Below are 25,787 nucleotides of genomic sequence, written 5' to 3' on the forward strand. Positions count from 1 at the left end.
TATTTATCCCATTTGTTTCCAGAATCAGCTGCAGCTCCCAAATCAGCGTCCGTAACTTTCCGCTTTGAAGTATTCAGGACACGCCTGCTGGGAAAGCATCTTCCTTGTTTGCCTGCTCAGACCCTCACAGACTTCCCCTCTGTGCCCTTCCGCCATCCATTTTCTCCTCCTGCAGCGAGCTCCCCTCTACGACGAAGTTGTCCATCACCAGCTAATCGGCTCCATTAACCGCTTACGTTCCAATAACTGCTCTCGGCATCCTAACCGTGCTTTATTTATGCTTTCATGCAGCCGCAGCCGGAGATGGCTGCTGCCCCAGGATCTCAGCTCACCCCATAAGGTGCCTTTCCCTCCCGCTGAGGGAGTGCCTGTGCTAAACTCAGCCCCACGGATCTCATCCCCTCCACATCTCCCTGCTCTCCAACTCTCTCTGGCAGCAGAGGACAGCCTTTTTTCGCTCCCAGGAGGAGACGCAGCCTGTGACGATGAGGACAGTCCTCTACAATGGCACTAGTCCCCATCCCACAGCTGAACAGATGGTCCAGCATCTCTGTGTGATTTGGCACTGGCCAACCCAGCCCTATAAGAACGGGGACTTCCCAGGTGCACAGAAACCTTTGGCAAGCTGACCATCCAAACAGCAAGCAGCAAATTATGAACAACAAAAGCAGTCCTCCAGAAATGTAAATTGAATCAACAGCAGTGGTGGTTTTGAGAACTGAACCCTGGTATTTCTGAAATGCCTGAGGCTGGGAGCTACATCTCACCTCCAAGTCCAAGGAAAATGGATGCCAGTAAGTAGCAACCCCATTGCCTCCCTCCCCTTTTATCCTGCCCACAGAACAATAAAAAATGAACCAGTTAACTCAGTTACATCCTCAGTCTCCCCCATCTCTTTTTTTTTTTTTTTTTAAATATAGCTTTGGTTTGGTTTTTGTTTGGTTTTAACTTATGCTTTTCTAGATAAAAATAAGAATTTGGGGGTTTGGAGGTTTTTGGGTTTGGGGTTTTGTGTTTTTTTTTTTTTTTATAACCAGTCAGGAAAGATCAAGGGTGAACGGGCCTTCTTTCACTCCTCCCAGCAAGCTCCTGCTTGCCGAGGTTCCCCAGCATTTGGGTCTTCAACTCCTGCACAGGAGACATCCAGCCTGGAGCCCTTTGTCCATTTTCCTGTAGCCAATTCCTTATGCCAGTAGCAAGGGTTTTCTGGAGGAACTCATGTTTATTGGGTTTCTTACCAAATCTGTTCTTTCTTCACAGCACGCAGCTTTTACTATCTCTAGAGGTGCCTGGGCTGTGCGAGGCCCTCAGACTCAGAGTGCAGACGAAGCATAAGGCTGGGTAGGGAAGGGGCTGGCATCTGGAGGACGTTAAAAAGCACGCAACAAGATCAAAATTATTTTGGCATTCCCCTCTCAGATAGACATGACCCATCACGTTTACAGCACCTTCAGTGTGCACCTGCAATGTGATAGTATCAATGAGAGAGGGGAAAACATTAATTAAACTTCCGGTGTTTTTATATCTTGCTTTACATCAGCTTTACAGAGTGGATGCAGTGCTGGAACAAAGCAGACATCCGATTTCCCTTCCCACTCTCACCCCAACAGGCCACCCATACTCATGTACAGGAATAAGCCTTTTTTTATTATTAAAAAAAAAAAAAAAAAAAATCACTTGATAAGCTACCCACTTGACAAGTCTGAGAAATGCTCTGGATAAGCCCTCAGTGACAGTCCAAGGCAGTGGAGGTCCTTTCTAGAGAAACTGTAAGTTCACCTATAGCTGGACAACATTCACCAAGTCTCCCCTGCTCCCTGCTTCCCTCCCTATCTACCTACTGCTACGGTGACGTTGTATCTGAGACCCCCAAACAAAAGCCAGCTCATTTCACCAAATGCAAAGAAACAAATCACAACAATACTTTCATTTTGGTATTACCTACATTTCAGCCTCAAACTCCTTTACGCTAATCTGCTAATCCTATGTAATATTGACTTCCCAAGAAACGAGATTATGCTAATCAGGATTTCTGAAGGATTTACACATGATCCTATATTTACTTTTGAACTTTGTCAGAGTGACAAAGGGAGTATGTCACCACCCAGCTGCTACTGCATTTCTCTGGATTATGAGTCGAGCACCAGTGCTGTCCAAACCTATAGCCACCAAAGTGTCTCTCTAGCAGGCAAACCAACGTATTTAGGATCATCTTTTCCCCGCAGATGAAAGGGTAACTGCAACCATCTACTGGGAGTTTCTGAAAAGCACAAACCTTAGTACCTCCACCCAGTAATACTTCTATCACACCTGCGATTTAAAGATCTTTCAACTTTCCGAACCAAATGTATGACGTAGATCTGAAAAAGGATGTTCATGTCTTCAAGAACCATCAAAACAAAATCAGTAAATTCAAGAAGTACTAAACATATTGACTGGAGGGAAGACCCACAAAACACAGAAATGAAGCATCACAAAGCTATCCATAAAGCAGTAGAAAAGCACATCTAAGATGTGAAACCGGAAGAATCTCATTTTATTTTAAATTGACTAACTTCATGTGATGAATTGTACTACATATTTTTCAGCATATGGTATGCTGTGTTACATTTAATGGAAGGCCTCTACTTTTATTTTAAGCTAGGGCTTTAAACTGAATCACCACATATGATGCGCAGAGAAGAGGTTTGGTTCAGCGGCTTAAAATCTATACAAAGGAGATTGCAAGTTTGCAACAGTCCTTGACTTTCCGCATGTCGACATAATCAGGAACATGATGCTGCATCATTACCCAGACGGAGAATGCTCTGGTTTAGAGTCAGCCGAAGCGTCAGTGTGTTTATGGGATCCCTGGGAAACTACAAGTGAAGTTTGCACCCCCGGCAAAATCCCACAGTCGCCAATCCTTCCCTTCTCCAGGGCTGCCCAGCAAATCTTTGCTCATTGCCTTTCAGAAGGCAGCAGCCTTCCCAGCTTGGATGCCATCTCCCTGCCTGGCAGATGTGTATCAGAGCCACGTGGGAGCTGCCTGGCGGCAGAGCAAGCCAGCAGCCTGCGGAAAAGGCAAGAGCATGCGTGTCCTGGGCATTAGGGACCTCGACAAGAACTGTAGGTCGCCGAGCACTTTGTGAGCAGTTTCAGGTTCATGTGATCAGATTCCACGACACCCACAGACTCGCTGGAAAAAAACTGCAGAAGCAAAAAAATATTATTGTGTGGGCCTAATCTACTGCAGAAAAGGAACTGCAGCTGAGGTGTAAACTGACTCTGTGTGAATACTTAATTTCAAAAAAAGACTTAAAAAAAAATTAAAGCAATGTAGGATTTCTTTCTAAATTTAAAGCAAGGATCCATGCAAGGAGTTTACCTTGTTTTGTTACCGATTTGCGTTCCAATTGTGCAGAACAGACTTTAGAATAAAAGTGCAAAAGATACTCTGCACCATACTCACATGGCCATCCTGGAGCAAGTCCGCATCACCTCATTCCAGCTACACAGGGACATACTTCATCCACAGATGCACTTTTGCAGATTAGCACAATCCACTCCCCCAAAAGGGCCCGAAAGTACACAGATAGTACAAGATTTCAGAGTGCCGAGGGGAGAAACAGGCAATGCAGAAGAGCTATTCTAGGCTATTTCTAGGCCCCACATAGCCTCAAGCTCTGATATTTTTTTCTTCTATACCCAGCCCCTCCACATTTAGCCTGTTCATCACCAGGAAAAAAATCCGTTCCAAATAACTCTGCCCCCACTAGATAGCAAGCTTTGGTTTCTGCAGCTCTGTGGATTCTGAAATATAAAAAAAAAAAAGTATTAAGTTTCTTGACAAAAGGAGGAAAACATTAAATGAAATATGAGTTCACAACTTGTCTTTTCCCAATTGCTCATTATAGTGAGCTCAGCACTATGAGGAATTCCTTCAGAAGTGAAAATTATTTCCAAGTACTATTTTTTACCCATCCAGTGACTCTGACACAGACGCAGAGCTGTTGATATGTTTCTTGTAAAAGCTACGGAACAGGAAAGGTCTGTAGCTTGAAATTTTGAATTTGCCATTGCTAAATTTAAACCCGTCAGCCTTGTTACAGATTATTACATAAACCCAACTGCTTATCCCCCTGCACGATAGTTACTTTTGACCTACTAGGCTTAAAGCACATTTCTTGGCCCCACTTTCTACTGCCAGCCTGAAAGGAAGCAAATACCCAAGAGAGAGGATTAAAGGAGATATAGGAATACTTGAGAACAAAGAATAGCAAGTTACAGATTTGCTGCTTCTCTGTACCACATTATTGTTTCAGTTTATTCTGAGATGGGTAAATCAGGGCACGGGTTATTTTCCTGGTGTTTGCATGCCTTTGGGCACGCTACTGCCAAATAAAATGGTGCTTTATCAGTGTTGAGAAACAGGCAAATTTGGCTGCAATTTGACAGGCCCTATCCACAAGCCACCTTCATCATAACTGCAGTGCTGCTGAGTACTGTTAAAGAAAGCTCCCACTTGCCTGCATGTACAACTCAGAAGAGGCACTAGACAGAGAAGCGAAGGCTCACAGCACCACAGATTTATTTACAACAGACTACAGACAGGCAGAGCAGCGGGCAACAGAAAACGAAAAACAAGGATTAACTCCCTTCCACAAAATGGAAACTATCCTCCCATGAACAGGCAAGGAGATAACTGATGGAAAACAAAGAGGAGAATTTCAGAAATTCAGGTGATTTTTTCTTCTCTCTACACAGCTATTTTAGCGGCCTAAAGATGAACAGATTTGATACTCTCTAGGTAGCTCTGACATAGACATAGCAGCCTCTGTAGTTGCTTCTGCATCCTCTCTTTCCCCCGGTATCAAAAGAATCGGTCACAGTCGGAATCCATCCAGCATTGGTTTAGGTTTACGTGCACTCAAATGCACTAATGTATTTTGATACAAACAGATATTTTGTGGAATCATATTTTTTTCCTTTACATTCATCTATTAAACACGCCTCCTGTCCTCAGGGAAGTTTTACAATACAACACACTTGCAACCAATGTAGCAGTGGTGGGGGAGCATCACTGACCAAAGCTCATAAATTTATTTTACTTGCAGCTTTATTGTAAAACCTGTGAAGCATTGAACAAGTATGTCCACTAGATATGTGCAACACCAGGATCTCAATATTCCTTGAGCCAGGCCAAGCCAAAACTAAAACACAAAAATCCTAAGAAACTGGTGATAAATTCAGCTATGGTGCAGTAGCTTAATTAAGCCATTGTAAAAAGACACATTTGAGGTTGATTTGTTTGTTTGTTTGTTTTGTTTTCACTCTCCCATGTGCATTATAGATGCATTGCAGGAAGTACAGAACTGAGCAGATTGTGGTATGCCAAGACATAATGCCGGTGGGGAGCAGAAATACCTGATCCAAGATATGAAAGGACAAAAATCCGCAATCCTGGTTGGCCAAAAACCAGCTGCTCCCTGAAAACAGGTACCTGTTTACTGGTGTCTGGCAAAGCTATCTTGAATCACCGCTCAGCAAATCTCTAGTGCACACGCCTGGCAGTGCTGAAATGACTTGACCTCTCATTTTTACTTCTGTCCAACATTATGCAATCTTTTTGCTACTGCAGTAATGAGGGCAGCTCCCTTCCCACTTCCATCTTCAGAGAGCATGAAAGTCACGTCACACTGAGGTGCCAGTTCCTTCACTGTTTCCCGCAGGACCCTAGAAAAACTGAAAGGAAAGCGGGAGAAGAACAGAACATTTTAGCAGCTGCTTTCTGGTCTGAGATCTTTACATTTATCTATCAGCAAGGAACCATAACCTCAGCCAACATCTTCCACTTTCTGTTTGTTCTTCCTCCTATGCATGAAAGAAACAACTTTCTGTAGACAATCAGTTTTTAATTTCTATTTCTCCACTTCAATTTTGTCCAGCATGATGCCAGACGCCCACCTCGCCTTTAGAGATCATGGAGGTGGCTCTCTTCTCCCAACTCAAAAGCTAATGCATCTGCTTCTAGGCCTTGCTCACAAAATAATGACCCAACTCCAAAAACTCAACGCAGCTTTCCAGTTGGGACACCCAGATATTGCAGAAATCCCCCAAAACATTGGAAAATAAATATTAGAAGAGTAAGTTTGCTCAATGCCCCAGGGAAAAGAGCCTCCCAGTGGTAACTGGACTTGACTTTGCAATTTTTGAACCTTTGGCTAGGCAAGGGAAATGACAGGATGGCGGGAAACATGTTAGATCTTCATCCCTTCTCATTTTTTATCATCTCAGCAGAAAGCTGGTTCAGCTCGGTACTTTTTCACAGTGGAAATGAGCAAACAGCAAAGGGAAGCGGTACCAAGGTACTCACTGTGGATGGAGCTTGTACAAAGTCCCATCTACTCCAACGGTGATTTGCAAGTGCTCCACACCTCGGTTTTCTCTCTTCTTCTCTACAATAGCTGCCAGTCCTGCCCCACAGAGCTGGGCGGCTCTCTTGGAAACAGCTCCACACACCTCTTTCACTATGATGCTGTCTTCGCACGTGCTGTCCAGGCCAAGCTGCTGCAGAATTCGCCGTACTTGGAGGAGGGCGAGGCGGTCGCTGCGCAGAGGGAAACACATGCAGCAGTAAGGCATTAGGGGAAGCTTCGGCAGGCATGCAAATGAAAGTCTTACAGCTGAGACTCTGCCATGATTCAAACAAAATGGGACCACTTCTCGAACTCTAACACTCTCCAATTCTCCAATTGCCTTAAGGAAGATTCCAGTCTGAATTCAGATTGAAAACTTGCTCCTGGCATGCCCTTTAGACTGTATTTCCAGAAGGCACAAACAGTAGTTATTCACCTAACTCCCAAAGTCATGAGGGAGCTGAGCCAGATCAGCCACCTGACTGTGTTATTTTTGATCTCAAGGCTGAGACACTACCTTCCAAGGTTTTCAACAGCAGAAAGGGTTTCAAATAGCCTGGAAGACGATTGCAATCATGCAGAGATATGTAGGTAAGCACATATTCACGGGGTATTTGTATATCAGTGACTTTTTGGGTTTTTTTAAATAAGTACTATTTTAAGTCCTACAAGAAACACTCCAAGTATAATCATACTTGATGGTTAAGGCATCCAAGATAACACAGCTGTGCAGACAGGAAATGATCATTCATATAACTACAGATTAATTCTGGAACTCCCCCAGTTCCTTGTTTTTGGCTTCTATTCTGAGGCTGGGGGCGGGCAGGGACGTATGCAAAGAAGAAAACTATAATTGACTTCTTGAAGGAAAGGGCTCCACACACTTGCAGAAGATTATTTTCTCAAGGTCCCAGAAAACCTTAAGGATTTAAACCATGTAAATCTAACAACTTTACCTCTCAATCTGAGACAGGAATTTTGTTTCAAATATGCCTCTTTTCCTGAGTGATTCCGAAATCTGTCCTCTGAACAGTAGTCCTTGTTTGGTTAAGTCGATCAAAATTTGCCTTACTATTTCACCTAGGTACATTCCACTGGTCATTTTTTCATACCTGTTATGTTATAAAAGAAAAAAAATGTGCTTTTAAAGAGATGGCATGTTAGCTCTGTTTAACATGAGTGATATGTACACGCCCTATCAACTCTTGAAAAAGCAGTAAAGCTTGCAGAGCAATAGCCATTGAACTCCATCTTTCAACCATCAAAAATCTGTTGCAGTGACTTCGAGTGCAAACATTAATTACCACATATTTACCTATGTTAAAAGGTAACAGAACTAGAAAAAAACTTGCAGTATTAAACAGAAGATAGTGTTAAAGCCAGAGTTCACACTGAAGCAAAACATTTCCCTGTCCCCCTTATGTATTCACCAGTGAGTCATATGTAATCAATGCTGTCTTTACCAAACGAAGAACGGTCAAGTTCAGTTTACCCTCTTGCACGAGCTGTATTTTACCTTTGAAAAAATATTCCAAGAAGAGGAACACAGCAAGACCTACGCTTTGCAGGGAAATCTTAAGAGCTGCACTGTTTGGTAACTGCCCTAAGGTGAAAACAGTGCCGTGGTAACAGAAACAATGTACGTCCTTGTTTTTTGTCTGGATATCTGCATTACTCACCATGCAACAAATGAAATTTAATATTAAAATTTCCTTTCTGATTATTCATTCATTAAGCACATTTTAAAAAGCAGCCAGCATGTCTCCAAGACTGACTTAATCAGGCTTTTAGCATCAGGACCATCACATTTACCTCTGTTTCCCTGGGTTTAGTGAGCCTTCATCTACTTCTTTATCATATTTTGTTCTGATGTTGTCAATGCAGCCGTTGTCACCAAATCCTCCCCATTCTGTATTAATGCACATTTTTCCTTCATTCCCTTCCACTATTTCTATGTTTTTCATGTCCTCCATGTAGCATACATTGCTGCCTGTTCCTAGGAGGAAAGAAATGACACGGCTTCAGCCAGAAAAGTGAAATAGCAGCTGAAACACATGGAAGATGATTACACTGATCATCTTAAAAGCTCTCTTCTTCATATCCCAAATTTCAAAGATCTCTCCATATCTTACAGAAGCAAGTGCTGGCCAGTAATGCCAAGAGTGCTGTAATTTATCACAACAGAATGCTACCAAGCAAGATGGGTCCTCCACAGAAAATTCCCAGCGTAGAGGAATGAAGACTCTCTGTTACAGGTCAGAAATGGCTTTGGCAACTGTTGGCAAGCACTGATCAGTCATTGCTGCCAGTCTGGTTGTAATGCACCACAAATCATCTTGCATGACAGCATGCTCCCAAAAGCAAACCCTGCCAAGAGCCTAGCAGCCAGTCTAGCAGCTACCAAGTCTGAAATGATTTGGTGAACAGGGCCTCATCACTTGCAACATGGGTTACATTAACTAATATAAGGACCAGTTCTCCAAACAAAATGAGATCGCTGGTGCACTTAGCCATCCAGAGAGTCTACTTTCCAACTGGGGCTTCAGATCTTACTGCTTAGATGTATTCCTGGCTGCAAAGTTGGAGGGATCTACTGGGGGAATCATTTAGAAAGCCCAAAAAGAATTAATTCAAATTTTAAAAAATATTTTCTTGTTCCAAGGCCTATGACCTGGCTACACAGTAAATATCAATACCCTTGCCAAAATAAGTATTCATGCTATATCTACTGTTCCCATATTCTTTTAGCAGGCACCTACTTGTTAGGCACCATCAGAGATATGATCAAAAGTCCAACAGATTAAGGATCCTATCTGCTACCAGTGCTATTACATTCTCTTTTAAAGAGCATACAAATCTGCCCAGAACTCCAAGTGACTAGTAACACCATATATCAAACTCAAATAAAAGACGTTGTTTTACAAATTCCAAAATAGGGTGCAAAGCCTAGCACCTGCATGTATGCTTTCTTCTTATAGTGGTCACTTCAATATCACTGTACCTGCGATAAGGCCAATCTCACAGTTTGGATCCTCATATCCGCACGTCATCATTGTCCCAACGGTGTCATTCACCACTGCTACAATGTCCAAGTCGAACTCCTAAAACACAAGTCACAATCAGTAGTGCAGTCCTGGAGGAAGATGGAGTGTGCATTAAATACACCAAAAAGAGCAGAAAAGAATAGCTCACATTTCTCCTCCTGATGGCCTCTCTCAGCATATCAACAACATCTTCCCCCTCACAGTCTGTTGCCTTGAAACCTTTTGTCCATCCCACAAGCGTTCCCTGAAACAGAAGAGGAAGAAAACCATAAGTGAAGATAGAGAGAAGACTGGAAGTTCCAAGTCTTGTCTTGTCTCCACCCCCCTGCCCCCTTGTGTTTTTTTAAATAATGTATTTCCCTGGTCAGGTTACTCTGAGTGTCTAGCGCAGAGTGTGTGCGCATGTATCTTTGTTACTCAACTGCTGATGGTAGTGACTCCAGATTTACTCAGCTATTTATCAGGACACTGCCAACTCAGTGCCTTCTAACACTATTTTCTCATTTGGAAAACCTTCCCATCTCACCTTCTTCTGTGCACATAGTCATTGCGTTATCTGGGTGGGAAAGACAGTAAAAAATGCTTTTGCTGAAATAATTAAACATTAATGAACATCTACTGTTAATTTTTGGCTCGTTTACTGAAGGACACTTGGTATGATCCTACTACTCCAGGTAACACTAATTAGTTTCTTTTAGTCTCCAGCGACTTGGCCTGACAGAAGTAGTTTCCCAGGTTACATGAATTAGCCTTCCACTTGGTAACTGGCTCTGGACTATCTGTCCAAATAAGAAAAAAAAGAGAGCAACTGGGAAAAAAGAAGCTGCTCTTAAAAAAACCCTCAAGTTCTAGCAACAGTAGGAGATCAAACACACAGGGCGACATACTATGGGACCCTGACACAGATGTGTCTCACTCAGTTTACCACCACTGATGTGGAATTTGTTTCCTCATCGTTTGTCATGACTAAATAATACGCTGTAGGTTTGGAAGGTGTATTGAGTGGTCTTCCCACAAATAGCCAAGTCCTGTTGCTATACTCTCAACTGTGATCTGAAAATTGAGACAGAGTAGACTAGCTTCTGGATTTAAAAGCTATTGCGAAAACCACCAGGACATAAAAACATTCAATAAAATAGCAGTCTCTCATTTCCCCAATATCCTACATACTTGACTAGAATTAAACAGCACAACCTTCCCTGCCCCTCTTTGGAAATGAATCAGAATAATGGAGAATTATTTCTTCCTGAATTTGATTTTTTTATTCTAATTTTTTTTCTTACATCAGATCTGGGAAGATGAAGATATCTGTCAATAAACCATATATGTCAAATTACCAAATCTGAGAGGTCTAACCTTTCCAAGCTGAGTAAGCAAGCTCAGTTCTGCCCACGGACACTCAACAAAAAGAAACTAATGTAGTACAGAAGTTACACCATCAGAGCTGTGCAGCACAGTTAGGAAAACACCCTGGTATTGTAGCTGAGCAAGTAGAAGGAGGAATCTGTTCTCTCTTGCCATTGAAGTGTTAAGGCAGCATAACAGACTCCTGGGCTATTAAAAATATGTAGTCATTTTGCTATCATAAGGGTTTATCATTTTGCTATCATAGAATAAAAGCAAGTAACATCCATCTCTTATCAGATACGAGAGGTGAAAGTTCTACCTCCCATATGCATACAGAATGATAACTTTCTCATGAAACACAACTAATTTGCACAGTAGAGTAATAAAATCCGCATAAAACAGGTGAAATATTCTCTCCAAAGACTAATTTGCACACACACACACATATATATATGTATATATACACACACACACATATATATGTCGTCAACCTTGTAAAGCCTTATTTGGAAGAAAACATTTAGAAGAATAGCTTCTTGCTTGCAATCTCCAACCCAACAAGCCACCCTCACCCAAAATGATGTCGCTTACCAAGCAGAGGCAGAGCTGCCACTTGACCCATCTCTGTGTTGCAGTTCTTACCTTGTCAATGCTGGCTTGCCTGCATGGGAAGGAGAAGGTGAAGCCCAGAGGCAGTCGAGCACCTTTAATCCCCATATACTCCAGAAAGTCTGCCAGACACTGGACAATGTGGTCAAAGAGCTAGAAGGACAGAAAAAGCATATAAATCTCACAGTAATCCCATGCAATGGGCCTTGGCTGGATCAGTTAAACATTCATTAGAGGTTACCTCTTCCCCCGTCCCTTGCATGATCTCCAAAGGAATGGCAAAGATTTTGTTATACATTTGCACTGATCTTCTTCTCCCGCTTCTGATTTTGACCAGCAGAACCCTGAAATTTGTCCCACCAAGATCAAGGGCAAGGAATTTTCCTTTCTCTGTAAGACAAGAAAGGTATTTCATTTTGGTGCTTCTCGTAGCATGTTTGCCAGTCAGAATGGCATACTCTGCCACACATCCCCAAGAAACTTCATGCGTGCCAGTGATAGCACACTGCTCCCCTATGGCATTTATCCCATCAGTCTGCTGGCATGGGACTGAAGGGCCAGCCAGGTAACATTGCAGGAAGCACCGGTTTGCCAACATAAATCAAGCTGGCATTTGCCAGAATAATTGGTATATTCCCCCTGGAAAACAGACAAGCAACTTTCCTGCACCACCTCCAGGTGATCACAAAATGACTTCACCTGTTCCATCTGGTGTCCCACAGACATACGTGGGTAACATCTTCACTGTGGCATTGGCTTGCGTCTCTCGCTTTAGCCCGTATTCCAGCTCGGTCCTCATCTTGTTCTTAACTTCTCTGAGGGTCTCCACGGACAGCAGAAATGGTGCGAGAGCAGCATCGATTTGCTTGCGCTGAGCGGCCAGCCTGTATGCCACCGCTGTGACCATGGCAGCCCCCTTCCCACTGCCACTCACAGAGAGGAGGAACCGAACATCACAGTTTGGGACCAGCCTTCTCACCACCTTGTGCAGACGTTTAGCGTATCTACAGGAACAAAGAGTTTCTTTAGATTCTCACAGGCATTTCACGCATTGTTTACTTCACGCTTCCAATACATGCACACATCCAACAGCACAAGTGCCAAAGCACAGTCAAGAGGAGCACAAGGTCAGAAACTGACCTAGGAGATGGGTACAATGATCCTGATTTCTGGCTATTCTGCAGAACCTGTACACTTACAGGAATGTGAAGATACCCCTCAACAAGTACCAGTGCCAAGGGAGAGGGACACTGGAGAAAAGCCAGGCAACAGTGGAGAGTCACAATCACAAACAGAGGGTGAAAGTCTCCACCTGGAATCAGACTTCCATCCAGTTTGGGAGAAATGTTTGGGAAAGTTTCCAGTTTGGGAAAGCACACGTTCAAAAATGGGGGGCGGGAAGAAAGAAAGAAAAGAAAAGAAAGAAAAGAAAAAAACGACAGTGAACTGAAAATGCCCTGGAGGCCCAGGAGTCACATGAGGTATCAATTGCTCTTCCCCAGACACCATTATCCCATGTGTCATGTTGTTCCCACCCCAAGTTCTAAAGCTCCTGAGACAGCTTTGCAATATCTAAACCAGTCTGATCCTCCGCACTCCACCAGATCTCACCGCAATCCTGCAGCAAAACCAGCAGTTCTCTAAAAAGCCACGCATATATGCAGATGGAGGCTCTTTGCAACATCAACATGTGGCCAGCAATTACCAAGTCCTCTTTAGTTACTTACTGGGGGTGGGTTTTATAGAGTCCCCCATCAATCCCAACGGTGGTTCGCATCCTCAACAGTTTTTTGTTCTCTCTCAGTCGGGTCAGTATGGCTGCTAAGGCGGCAGCACAGAGGTTGGCCGAGCGGAAGGACACGATGGTGCAGACATGCTGAACAGCGATGCAGTCTTCTTCAGAGGGAAACAGGTTCAGCTCTGTAAGGATCTCTTTTGTGTTGCTCAGACCTTCCTTATACCTACCCCAAAACAAAAGAATACATCATCTAATGCAAAGATATTAACGTAACACATAAATCAATATCTGCATGTTGGCTCAAAAACAAATGAGAGAAGACCAGGGCACAACCTATCAGGCAGCATCATAATTGGTTCCCATAAACCAGTAATGTCTTTCCTACGCCATTCCCAAAAGTACCCGGGGCAGAGACCAGACTTTTGAGAGGCTGCTTCCTGGGGTTCAGTTTTTGGTGAGACATACCAATTAGCTAGCCAAGAAGAGAACAGGATAAAATATTTAGTCCATAGAAGGAGAGCACAGAAATAGATGTACAGCTTCACTCAATACAACAAAGAAAATTATTCCTGGAGTAACAATGAGGACCAGGATTCCTCTTCAAAACACCAGAATCTGTCAGTTTTCCATGCAGTCATCCATTAGCTGATCCAGAGTCTGTACTACATCTCCACAACCCCAGTATTCCCTCATCACAGAAGCTGAAAACTGCAACAATCATGCCATGTACTCAGGTCTCCAAAGAGGTTATTTAAACAACCTGCATCTGTGACGGTTAACAATACATTTGCTACTGTGATACTTTACTAAGACTTCATCTTCCACCAATTCCTACTTACAGAAAGATCACCTTTTCTCCTACGCAAAAGTAAAATCAAGTTGAACAGTTCAGGGTTGTTCCCAGTCCTCACAGATTATAATTACACATTCGTTATCATTGCTGTGCTTGTGAAAGACTAACAGCCACCCTCAAACAGCATATTGCAGGTTCTTACTTTTCCATTGCAGACACATGTTTCATTTCAATCTTGCCCTTAGTAAGCAGAGCTGTTGACGCTTTCCCATTGAAGAGTAGACCTTCCTTTGTCATTTTTAGGAGAATGAGTCTTACAAGTTCCCCCAAATACAGGCTGCTGATCATCTTCTCAAACCTGGAATGGGGCACAGGAAGGATTACCAGCTAGCCAGAGCTATGAAAAGTTCAAGTATGAGCATCTTATGTTCTTATGCAGGTTGACGACATTTAAGCATGTACAAAAAGGTTTTGGGAGCTAAATTGTAGATGGGATGTCATCCTGAGGTCCTGGGACCCAGCAACAGCCCCTCAAGATAAGTGAGTGATTAAAGAGAATTTTCAAAAGATTTGCGAGCAGCTCAGCCATAGAAGCAGTTTTGGTGAACCAGGCTTTAAATATGCCCTTTGTTTACCTCCTTCTCTTTACCCCTCCACAGCATCATACTAGAGCAACCACCTATTTTTAACAACACATTCGCAACTGCAGCAGCAATCCCTTGGCCTGTGAGGCAGGGAGGTGTGAAAGGATTCCACCCTTCCCAGGAGGGAAAGATCTGGACAGGACAAGACCAGGATCAAGTCAACTCAGGTTCACTTAATCCGATTCCTGTTCCAAAGGGGCTCCTGGCATATGCTGGAAATGCACTCAGAGAACTCAGACTGCCGAGGCAAATCAGCCAGGGAATCACTTACAATTGTTTTCCAGGATTGAGAGATCCCAGATCGAGCTCCCGATCAAACTCTGTGCGGAGGTCATCCAAAGCACCATCATCTCCAAAGGCACCCCACTCTGTGTTAATGCACATCCTCCCTTCATCACCTTCCACCAGATCGATGTGCCTCATCTCCTCCATGTAGCACGCGTTGGTGCCAGTCCCTGTGCGTGTTGGAGACAGCGTGGATAAATTACCTGTTTGTTCCAGGTTTGCTTTTTGTTTGTTTTAAGTTTGTTTAAGTTTGTTTAAGTGTTTGGGAATAAGTCAGTATATTGTCTTTGGAAGAAAATATAAATACATAACCTTGTGGTACAGGATGCTAATATCAAGCCACCTGCACTTGTTATATAATCATTTCATAGAGAGTGAAAAAATTTTGGAAATTAATCTAAGCTTTGACTTGTTTAAAAACATTTTTTCTTTTTCAAACGTACTTCTATATGCCTTAAAAAAGCCACCATGGTGCATGAAGCGGAGACGTTGTGGAAAGCGTAGCTGATCCTAACTACCAGATGTGAGAGGAATTCAGCTTTTTCTGGACAGACAGACCGTAATTTTCTATACAGTCAGCAGAAAAGTTTAGTATGCTGGTCACAACTGAACCCAGACAAAATGGGGACTGTGGTATTTGATGGCAATGTGATCAGCATAAAAACAGCTGTTTTACAGAAGGCAGCCAGGCTTGAAAATCTGACCATTGTTTTTTCCATTTTCTTCCTGCACTTTCCTGTACTGGGACACTCCCTTCTACTCCAGATTTGTTAGGATTAAACAAATGAGGGGAAAAAGAACTACTTAGTGAACAGAAAAAATTACCAATTATGAGTCCAACTTCACAGCGCTGGTCATCATACCCGCAAGTCATCATGGTTCCCACGGTGTCATTGACCAGTGCCAAAACATCAACGTCTATGTCCTAAGAGCATAAAGATGGGTGATTAACAGAAAAAAAGCTTAGAAAGCCTCCTGTGTGTTAAAGCAACAGCATGCAGACATGCTCCCCGGGTCATACTTTGAAGGCCTTGTTCAGGAAAGCTCTTCAGTTGAAACACACACTACATTCTTTTATAATACTATTCCCACAACCCTGTAAAGTAACAGACATCTCTGAATTCTCAAGTGCTTGGCCAGCCAGGATCTTTGCTTGCAGGATTTGTTCTTCCCCAATCCAACCTCATTTGCCAGAAAAGCAACGTGTTACTGGTTTGAATTTTGTGATATGCTACCACCCGTGTATCTGTCCTTATGGGCTGCATGAGAGAATAATGTCCCACCGCCTGAGCAGATCCCACCAATGGGACAGAAAATATACAGACATAAATGCAGCTATTCAACACAAGCCCATGCACCAATATCACACTCAAGTAAAAAGCCTTTTCCATCAAAGCTGTGCAGTTTTCCTTTCACACTGAGGTAACTTGATAAAGTAAAATCAAAGTTATCAGAGGATTCTTGTAACTCAGATGCCAACACTAGCAGGGGGCTGGACTTCACCCAGGAAGTCTCAGATCCTTTGTTCCTGCTAACTACAGCAAGACTGATGCAGAGAAAGAAGTGAACCAAAATCAAGGCTGGATTTTTACCATGTGAGAAAACAGAAGAACCTCCTCTTTACTACAAAGATGTCAAGGTATGGAAAGATGCTTTGTATTTCTTAGATGGTGTTACCAATAGCACTGAACATGAAAAACAAGGCTTTCCAAAATATTAAAACATAATGTTATTCAAAGGTATACAGTAGTTCAAGGGCAGATTTAATCATGTCTTACTGCTGACCTTAAAAATTACAATCAATCACTCCATCCCACAGATTGAAGTGGACGGGCAAGCCCTGGTAGAGTTAGGTGTGCCAATTTCAGATGATAACTTCCCCCTCCCAACCTCCACCCCACAAGCCAGGCTACGAAACACAGTGTGTATCCACATCTTACCAAATAGGTTCACAAAAGACTCCCTTTAGCTCAGACAGACAACGGGGCCATACTGGTCCGCTGTCTCGGCCAGCCCGGTTTATCAGTGTGCAGTTGCCATCACTGTTAGACTGACCTGGGCAGCCTGAGTTGCAGCTGCATGTCCCCTTCCACGGCTTCAGCTCCCAGGGAGAGACAGATCTACTAGATATACAGCCACGTTGGACATTTGTTACTGGCTGTCCTTGAAGGATGTCTGACAACGCCCAGAACAACCCACACACCAAGAGCTGATCTCCCAGAAGGACAATCTGAGGCCACTCAGGTTCACCTCCTGCAGGTACAAAACTTGCCTTGTGCTTCTGGAGGGCCTTGCGCAGAGAGCTGACCACATCTGTGTCCTGAACTCCTCGGACCTTGAAGTGTTTCGTCCAGGCAAGAAGAACCCCCTGCAAAGTAACATCCAGTGACCCAAAAGCTCCAACTTTAACGTATAAACCTGCCAAAAAGACAGCCAAGACCAAAGGCTGTGGAGAAGCCCACTATGTCTCTCCACATGTTAAAATGTGGGCCAAAATAAGTCACAGCAAAACATCTCTTGGGGTGCCTGTCAGTACAAACACAACTAAACGGGTACAGTAATAAAGTCCCAATCCCGCAAATGCTTCTCCCTGTGCTTTGTTTAAAGCACGTGTGGCTTTACTGATGCTCATCACAAACTAACAGCATTAAGCACAAAGCATTTGCAGGACTGGGACCCAAAGCACAGATCCCCAGAAATAAAAGAGAGACTAGAATAAGAGGCCACAAAATAACTGCAACCAGCCCTTCATTTCCCCATGGAGTCTGTCAAACAGCTCAGCTACAGGTCTTTCCTATTTAGAATCAACTGTAAAAAAGAAATTGAATGAGAGTAATTAAAAAAGAAACATGCTTCAGGACACAAAAGTATGTGTTTTATAGTCTAACAGTCTTCATACAAGGGCATGTGGTTACTACGGAATCGAGTACTGATTAAGTAGAAGAATAGCTTTAGCTTAAAGATCATGTTGCCTTGAGATCGGAAATGAGTGTCTGAATGGTAGTCAAGTCTAGTTAAATGCTAACGGTCATCCACGCCTTCTTCAGAGAGCTATGTAAACATGACCCCACAAAAAGGCCACAGGGTAACACTCCCATGCAATAGCTTCTCCGGGTTCTGCAAGGAGCTAGGCTTGCTGATAATATTTCTTTTTGCATCTTACCTCTTCCAATTTGGTCTGTTTGCATGGAAAAGAAAATGTAAAGCCAAGAGGTAACTTCTTATGCTTCAGGTTTTTGGTCTCCATGAAGTCTAACAGACAGTCAGCAACGTAATCAAAGAGCTGCACGAGAAAGGAGAGGACACAGTCAGGCTGCGTCCCACAGGCATGCGCTCAGGCACAGCAAAACCACAGAAGACCCTGCGTGCCCTACCTCAGCTCCGTTCCCCTGTATGACCTCCTTGGGTGTGGGGTAAAACTTGCTCTCCAGCTGGCTGCTCTGCTTCCCGTCATCAAACACCTTCACCTGGTGGGCACGAAACTGGGAGCCACCCAGGTCAACAGCAAGGAAGTCACCCTTCTCTGCAACACAAGTGGGCAACCATCACCGGTGATGGCCGAGAAGCATGGTCCAGATGCCATGCCGAAGGCCACAGCCCAGGGCCCCTGCCTCACCACGGCCACAGGCTCTCCTGCCCCAATCACGGCAGGTCCTTATCCTATGGGCCATCACCAGGAAGGCTGGGAGCTGGCAACCCCAAGCAAGGGTACCAGGTCCCTCCTGTTAGCTTCCTATGTGGCAGCTAATTTCATTTTTATTTAGCAGTCTGCTTTTGCCCACCTTGCTCCTTCCACAGCAGCGTGTTTCCAAGCTGCAGAGGGATAAGCTTCTCGGCAAGAGAGGCCCAAAGCAACTGCAAAGCCAACCAGAGCACACAGGGGCTGCAAAACAGTACACATAAAATGTGGGAATTGGGAGTTTGAGAGCCTTACCTACGTCCAGTAAAGGATGCAGGATTTGCAGTCACATGTTAAGACTTGGCCCTACTGCAGAAGTCAACTTCCAAGTGGGGCAAGACTAATTTGCCACTCAAAGTCAACCAACACAATCATTTCCAAATGCCTTTAGGGGTTTCTGTAAAAGCACCATTCTCTTTCTCAGTCGGCAGCACTCTTAGCTCAAACACGTTCTTCTCTAGCAGAGAAGACCTCAGGCAGAAGGACAGTTTGGCCTCACTGCTACAATAAAACAATTATCTATCTCACGCACAGGAGACAGCCCTTCCCAAAAGGAAAATGCAGTGATACGTGCATAGCCTTGCGTGATCTTTGTTCCACAGTCCAAACACCTGACTAAATTTTATCAAATCTGGGAAAGGGAAGGAAGCAGGAAATTCTACCTGTAATACCATAGTCAGATACCACAAAGGTGAGGAGGCAAACTGGGTTACTCAGTAAACTGTAACATTAGTCAGATCATTAATCCCTAAATGATTAAAACTGATGATGCTTTATATGGGTCATTTCAGGTAGCAACACTGAGGGCACTGAAAAATCTGAAAGTTCATTGCTCTTGCAAATGGGAAAATCCAGCCAAGTTTGAGGTGTTTAAACCTGCTGGAAGTTTTGTCTAGAAACAAAATAACCAATAAGGATTTTGCAAGAGAGCAAAAATAGAAAAACCAATGTGATACTTAAAATAGGCAGTGTGTCAATAAGACATAGCCCAGTTTAACTCTGCAGCATGTCCTTGACACGGCGGAAAGGTCACGCAGACCAGGAGAGCACTGTCCAAAGTTGGCCTTGAGGAACACGAAGTCTTGCAACAGTGATGACACTACACGCAATCTTCCAAGTCTCCTGACCTCAGGGGCTCCCTGCTATTCAGGACAGGGTCAGTGCCACGTGAGACCTCAGGACCAGCGACGGTCACTGAGATAGCAAGGGTTAAGCTAATATTTCTTCTTCTTTGATGAAAGTAGCAGCAAAAGGAAGAGTGCCCAGTTCCAGCCAGGCAGTTTGAGGGGACTCATTTCTCTCAGACATCCCTCATTTCAAGGGACTAGCCTCCAAATGTTCCCTTCATGCCATTAAAGCCGTTACTTCTCATTTAATTGTAGGAAAATTACCTTCAGAAGGAATAAAGTCCTGTGGAAATGAGGTACAAAGCAAACATTTCTCTTAGGTTTTCTGCACAGCTGTTATACACCAAGTCCTGACCTAGGTCAGACACAGAGTGCTGCACAAATTCATAGGTTTGGTTAAACCTGGGAAAAACATAATTTTCTGTCAGCCTGCACTGCTGGGAGCCAGCTGAGCCGTCTTGGATGTGCATACTTCTCTGAACAAGACAGGCTTTTAGATCCCACCTCACCTCATGCCCTCCCACAGGACACCACTGCACTTTCCCCCTGTCTGTTTAAGTCTCAGGGGCAACTGGAAACAAGGAACCAGCTGCAGAAGCAGAGCAGGCTGTTTCCTGGTAGACCCCATCAAGAAGCAGATTTTCCCAATGCAGAAAGGGCAAGAGGGGATCACTTTTTGGGGCAACAGAGAAACCAGTGCAGAGTTTGCTGTCAGAAGCCAAGAGGGGATCAGAGCTCCGAGAATGCAACATTGCTGCCACTCTGCAATTTGAGGGGTTTCACTGCAGCATCCTGCCTTCCCTGTAGCTCCAGGAACGCCAGGGCCACAGCATCGCCCAGATCCCCACACCTGCAAGCACACTGCACTGCAGGGTCTGAGCTGTAGAGGCTGCCCTTGCCGTGTCCAGCCACAGCTCCTGCAGCAAGGCCTGCACTAGGTACAGCCACATTTGCAGATGAAAGAGGCTGTTTTCTGAGCACTTAGGTCCTTTCCTCAAACAAGCAGCACTAGGTCAAAACCCACCTGGTGCAGGGAAAAAATCCTCTGCCAGCACTCCCCCAAGCTGTTGCCTCCTCAATACACACCTGCTTTCTCAACATGAGATAGGCAGTAACCCAAAGCCACTGGCTGCCCTGTGTCTTTGCTGTGCTGTCCTTGAGTACTGGCAGCAACCCATCATCTTCCTCTGCTGTGATGGAGCAGGGGGAACTCACCTGAGCCATCGGGAAGCGAGCGCACAAACGACGGCAGCATTTTTACTGTTGCCATGGGGTTCGTGTCTCTCCCCAGGCCCTTCACCATCTCGGCCTGGAAGCGAGCCATCACGTCCAGCAAGACATCATCGGAGAGACGCATGTGATACAGGTACCTGTCAACCTGGAAAGATGAAAGGTGTTACTCAGGAGGCATGCAGGCTCCTCACTGCCCGGCAGCTGCCTGGGATGAGCACTGCTTTCACACTACAGAAAGACTCTCCTATGTGTACTGGGGAGGCTTCCTTTCTCTCTGCAAGCAGAGAAAATGCAGGAACTTCCTAGCCACTTGCACTAGTTTTCTAACCATGAGGGATGCAGTTTGGCACGAAGGATCTGAAAATCCTGAACTCCAATTCCAGCAGCACCCCTGCATTATGCTGGACAAGAATCATTATGCTCATTCCCAACCACTTGATGGCTAAACAGATCCTGAGGAGACAAAAAAATTCCTTTCACATATGTAACAAACTGAAGGTGAGCATACCACCTATGCAAATCCCACCTCTCTGATTCTACAAGTTCATTTCATTTTTGACCTCAGCACCTAAATTCCCATGATAGTCAGTGCAAGCAAGCTCTGGGACATCATCAGAACATTTACTCTTATAAAAACTTCGTTTTGAAACTGTTTAATGCAGCCTTGGTGAACTACTGACAAAAAGTTAGCCATCTTTTCTGATGGCTCAGTAACTTGCTGACATAAATAACCCCAGATGACTTGCTTGAGACCCCGACAAGCTGGTTTTACCTCATCCTCTCCTCCTATACATGTAATGAAGTAGAACTGCAAAGTATCTCGACCTGGTGAGAATTTGACCTCTCTGAGCCAGGTCCAGAAAATGCCATCAGTACCCAGGCGTGTCAGCCACAACCTGAAAACATCTATTCAGCTACTGCTTCACTCCACAGACAATTAACTTTGTTGGCATGCCAGGCTGGAGCTCAAAACCTTTTTCTCACTACAGCTCTGCTCTCCATTCTCTTGTGATTCTAGGATTACATCTAAAACACATTTTTGGGTACAATCAATATCATTTCTTAAGGGTTTATAACTCGCAGCATACATCAAAATAAAAGCCAGTTGAATTTAAAGGGAATCAAAAGCATCTATGAAGTAGCAGACACTCATTCAGATAAACTGGTAGAGAAGCTAATCAGTGTTTCTGTACAGCTTCATCAGGGCAAAACTTAAGGTTTTCTTCTTCAGGATCACACACCGCTTGGACTGATATTTACCTGCAGGGCCGGATACACGGCTGTAAGTAAGGTGGCCTAGAAACTACATAGCTGGGTACAACAAAGGATTAATGCAGCAAAATAAGAACCTGTCAACATCCAAATGCTTTTCCCCTGGGGAGCCAGACTTTGCTGCTGTATGAACAAACTCTATGCAGGCATAATAATTCAGTGCTCCGAACCGCTGGATGTCCCCTGGGGGGTATTCCGTGTTAACATCCTACTCCCCACGACATGAGGCTCAGGGGACAGAGGCTGTGGGCAGGGGAGAGAGGTGGGACAGCTTCCAACGCTTCGCTAGTACAGACACTCAGCTCTTGCACCATGGGCTACATTATTACGCTGCTTTATCTGTTCAGAGCATTTCATCAGTCCCATTTACGTAGGAAGGTCTGGAGGGTTGGGACAACATGCACAAAACAAGTCCCACCAGGCAGGATTGAAAAGGTAGCATTGTTTAAACAGAGGAGAACGCAGGTTGTAGATAAATTGGCCTCTTCTGCAATTTGGACTGGCCACCTATATTAATGAGGCACAAACTAATTACCTATTCACAGTCCCATTATAAACCGATAGTCAGCAATGACCCATTTGAAAAAGCCAGGACCCTGAAAGTAACTCCAGCACCTACCTAACAGCAAAACATACACACACAGAGGAGAAAGTCTTAAACTACAAGATGCAACTGGCAAGGAGCAGCAGCTGCCTTTGGATACAGCTGTGCCTTGAAAAGGCCATTTTTAGATCTTTCTTTGTAGCCCTTGTTTGCACAAGCACTTGATCTCCCCCAAGGCTCTTTTGAGGCCTCATCACTGTGTAGGATCCATCTCAGCCCAAGCACCAGCACTGCTTTTTTGGGCATACCAATTAAAAAAAAAAAAAGAAAATACAATGACTGGAGACATACAGCACTCACACACTCTCACACAGACCCAAATAACCTTGTGACGGAAGCCCCTGTGGAAAAAAACCTAAACAGTAATAAAAACGACCATGTCTGTTTGCAGAGAACAGGCACTAGCTCCCTGCCCCCCCATAGAAACTGCATTCCTCACCCTGTTTACCTACAACCATAGGAGGAGATAGTCCTCTCGGAGGAACTAGATAAGGCAGAGCCCGGGAAAGCCTGCTGACTCTCCAGCCTGATTTACAACCAGAGCAAGGGTCTGCTCACATACCATTTGCTTGTAAACACAGGAATGGGCAGGCCGTGCAACACCAAACTCTGTCTCGCTGCCTCCCTCCCACCACACAAGGACAGTCCTTGTTTTTAGGTGTCTTGCCTCAATTACGGAAACGGCACTGTTTTCATGGCAGGGAGGTTCTTGTTCTTGCTACCAGAGAGCAAATAAGCCTGGGGAGGGAGAGGTGGGAAGGTATTCCTTCTTTCTAATTAGGGAGAGATCAACCCTGCTCCATACAGCCTACCCTGGGCTTCTTAAAAGAGAACTCTAAAGAGCATGTGGTTTCTTGCCTTCAGGCAAGGCTAGTTTGCACCTAGCACAAAGATTTAATTCTTTAAATGGCTTTGCCAGAATCCCTCTGCCCCCTCCTCTCCACTGTGCTCACTTCAGGGAAGTCCTCCCTCAGCTACACGCTGGATGTTTCTCTGAAGATCTCTCTGCTCCACAAGGTCTCTCCCTTTCTTAGTAAAAAGTAAGAAAAAATAGCACTGTCTAGATGAGAGATCTTGCATCAGATCCTCACACAAGGACAGGGCATTGGGGCCCTTCTGTTTATATTAAACCCTGGGGATAAATGGGTTATGAGTGAAAGACAGAGTCAGAGACAGCTGACTTTTGAGATACCAGGACCTCTCTTGGAATGCTTCTCTTCAAGGCAGAATTAGCGGAAGATGCCTCCCTAAGAACAAGCCACTCCATGTCTAAGGCAAGGGCACAGAGAAGACAACCCAGTGTTGCTCACTTTGCTGATGAGCTCAGCGGTGCAGGCGGATCTACCCACCGGGACCTTGGATCTCCCACACTGCCACGCGTCTGCAGACAGCCCCGCCTCCAGCTGGCTGGAAAACAAGAGGACAGAACCTGGCAGCAATGGCCACCAGAAAGCACTCATGGAGACGCCAAGAGAACAGAGGATCTGCAGGGGACATGTCTAGAAACCAGAGGACCTCTGACCCAAGAAGCTTACAGGTCCCACGTGGTCTTATGACGGAGAGCCAAAAACCCATTACAGCATGGCCATGAAAGTAGATTAGGGAAGAGCAGCCATTAGGCAGCTCACTCCCAGTACTGATGGCTCCAGATCTGGGCCATCTTGAGCTTTTCTGACTGTAATTAAAGGTCACATCTATAAACATCAGAGTGATCAGCCAGGTTTGGACAACCAGAGAGGAGGCACAGGGCACTTCTCGAGGCACATCAACACTAGTCAGACCTGTCTCTTGAGTCCCAGACGACCTGGCCCAAAGACCCCAGGAGTTTTCCCTATCCCTGCTACAATGTGAGACACTCTGATTCCTACTCAGCTTTAGAAATCCCATCCTTCATGCTACACTTGCAAAGCGATTCAGCAGGAGTCCTTTCTGCCCTCTGGACTACACCATACCATACCAGATAAAGTATAAGCTCCACTTTTCCTTACTGAAGATCATTTGCTCCATTACTGGAAGAGAATGTATAACTGTGCAAGGAAAAGCACTAACCAGACCTATTTTCACACTCATCAGATGGTTTAGGGTCCAAATACTTCTTACCCCATTTGGCTGCATGGCTTTAGTAGGTAACGCCATTATCTAGTCTGCATTACGTACTGCAGACCCCACAGTATCTGAGTAACACAGTTTTCAAAATAGGAATTGGCTAACGCTGCATCTTACCTTTTTTATTTGATCTTCTTTTAGCTTTGTGAAATGGAAAGCTAGCAAGTGGACGGCAAACATTTTCTTGAAGCGGATGGATGAGTCAGTAGTGACAGAGCTGCTGTGAGTAACTCCAAAGCGACAGGTCTTTATTCACGAAGCTGGAGCTAGAGAAACTTCAGCTGAGGCATTTCCCCCAGGGTGAGATAGTGGAGTTCCTGGGAAATTGAGTCCAGAAATAAATCCATCCAGCGTGATCGGTTCAATGATTACACTTCTGTCTCTTTGTATCACCCCCTCCCATCAACCCAAAGTCCCTCCCTCCCCAGCTACACACTTCATTGTGCCAGAGCAGGCACCTGGAGAGCTGCCAAGCTGAAGGGGAGAAAAATCGATTTTGTTACTGCCCCACTTGGGAATTGTTACCACTTCGCAATGTAGTTGCTACGCAGCCTGCCCTGCTTCACCCCGCTTCGCCCTCGGGGGGCTGACAAGCTCCCACCAGCACAGCCTGCAACAAAGTGCTGCAGGGAATCTGGAAAGTTAGAGAGGATTTTAGGAAGTTTCTTCCCTCTGCTCAGCGCTCCCACTTGCGAGACAAGCTCTTCTGCATGAATTAACTCCGCTCTAGTTCCACACAGTGCACCCTTATCTGCGGCTTTTTTCCAATTAAGCTTCAGCTGTGTAAAGGAGCAAAGAGACACACAGACCCCTGCCCCCAGCTGAAATGCCTCTTGCGCAATTTCCAGCAGAGAGGTTTTGTTCAGATTATTCTCCCTTCGCCCCTCCTGAAGACAAAGTTTCAGACC

The 25,787-nt window shown here is 44.6% G+C and overlaps 1 protein-coding gene across 2 annotated transcripts; it reads right to left on the reverse strand.

The window, feature by feature from the left end:
- Nucleotides 1–3,798: 3,798 nt before the first annotated feature.
- On the reverse strand, nt 3,799–25,054 carry LOC142084086 (hexokinase HKDC1-like). 2 transcript variants are annotated; one of them, XM_075154176.1, is made up of 19 exons: nt 24,997–25,054; nt 24,084–24,202; nt 20,880–21,042; nt 18,233–18,381; nt 18,022–18,141; nt 17,131–17,226; nt 15,684–15,783; nt 14,845–15,028; nt 14,132–14,287; nt 13,126–13,359; nt 12,098–12,402; nt 11,640–11,788; nt 11,432–11,551; nt 9,591–9,686; nt 9,400–9,499; nt 8,211–8,394; nt 7,355–7,510; nt 6,356–6,589; nt 3,799–5,724 (listed from the first exon to the last, which is right to left on the reverse strand). In XM_075154176.1, exons 3-19 carry the CDS (start codon nt 21,019–21,021, stop codon nt 5,580–5,582), a joined length of 2,670 nt encoding a protein of 889 aa, XP_075010277.1. In that variant the 5' UTR covers nt 21,022–21,042; nt 24,084–24,202; nt 24,997–25,054; the 3' UTR covers nt 3,799–5,579. The 2 variants fall into 2 exon arrangements, with proteins under 2 accessions (XP_075010277.1, XP_075010278.1); XM_075154177.1 differs by lacking the exons at nt 17,131–17,226; nt 18,022–18,141; nt 18,233–18,381; ... (1 more) ...; nt 24,084–24,202; nt 24,997–25,054 and adding an exon at nt 16,914–17,084.
- Nucleotides 25,055–25,787: the final 733 nt, after the last annotated feature.

Source organism: Calonectris borealis, chromosome 7 (assembly GCF_964195595.1).
Source record: "Calonectris borealis chromosome 7, bCalBor7.hap1.2, whole genome shotgun sequence".
In the NCBI taxonomy this organism is placed as follows: Eukaryota; Metazoa; Chordata; class Aves; order Procellariiformes; family Procellariidae; genus Calonectris; species Calonectris borealis.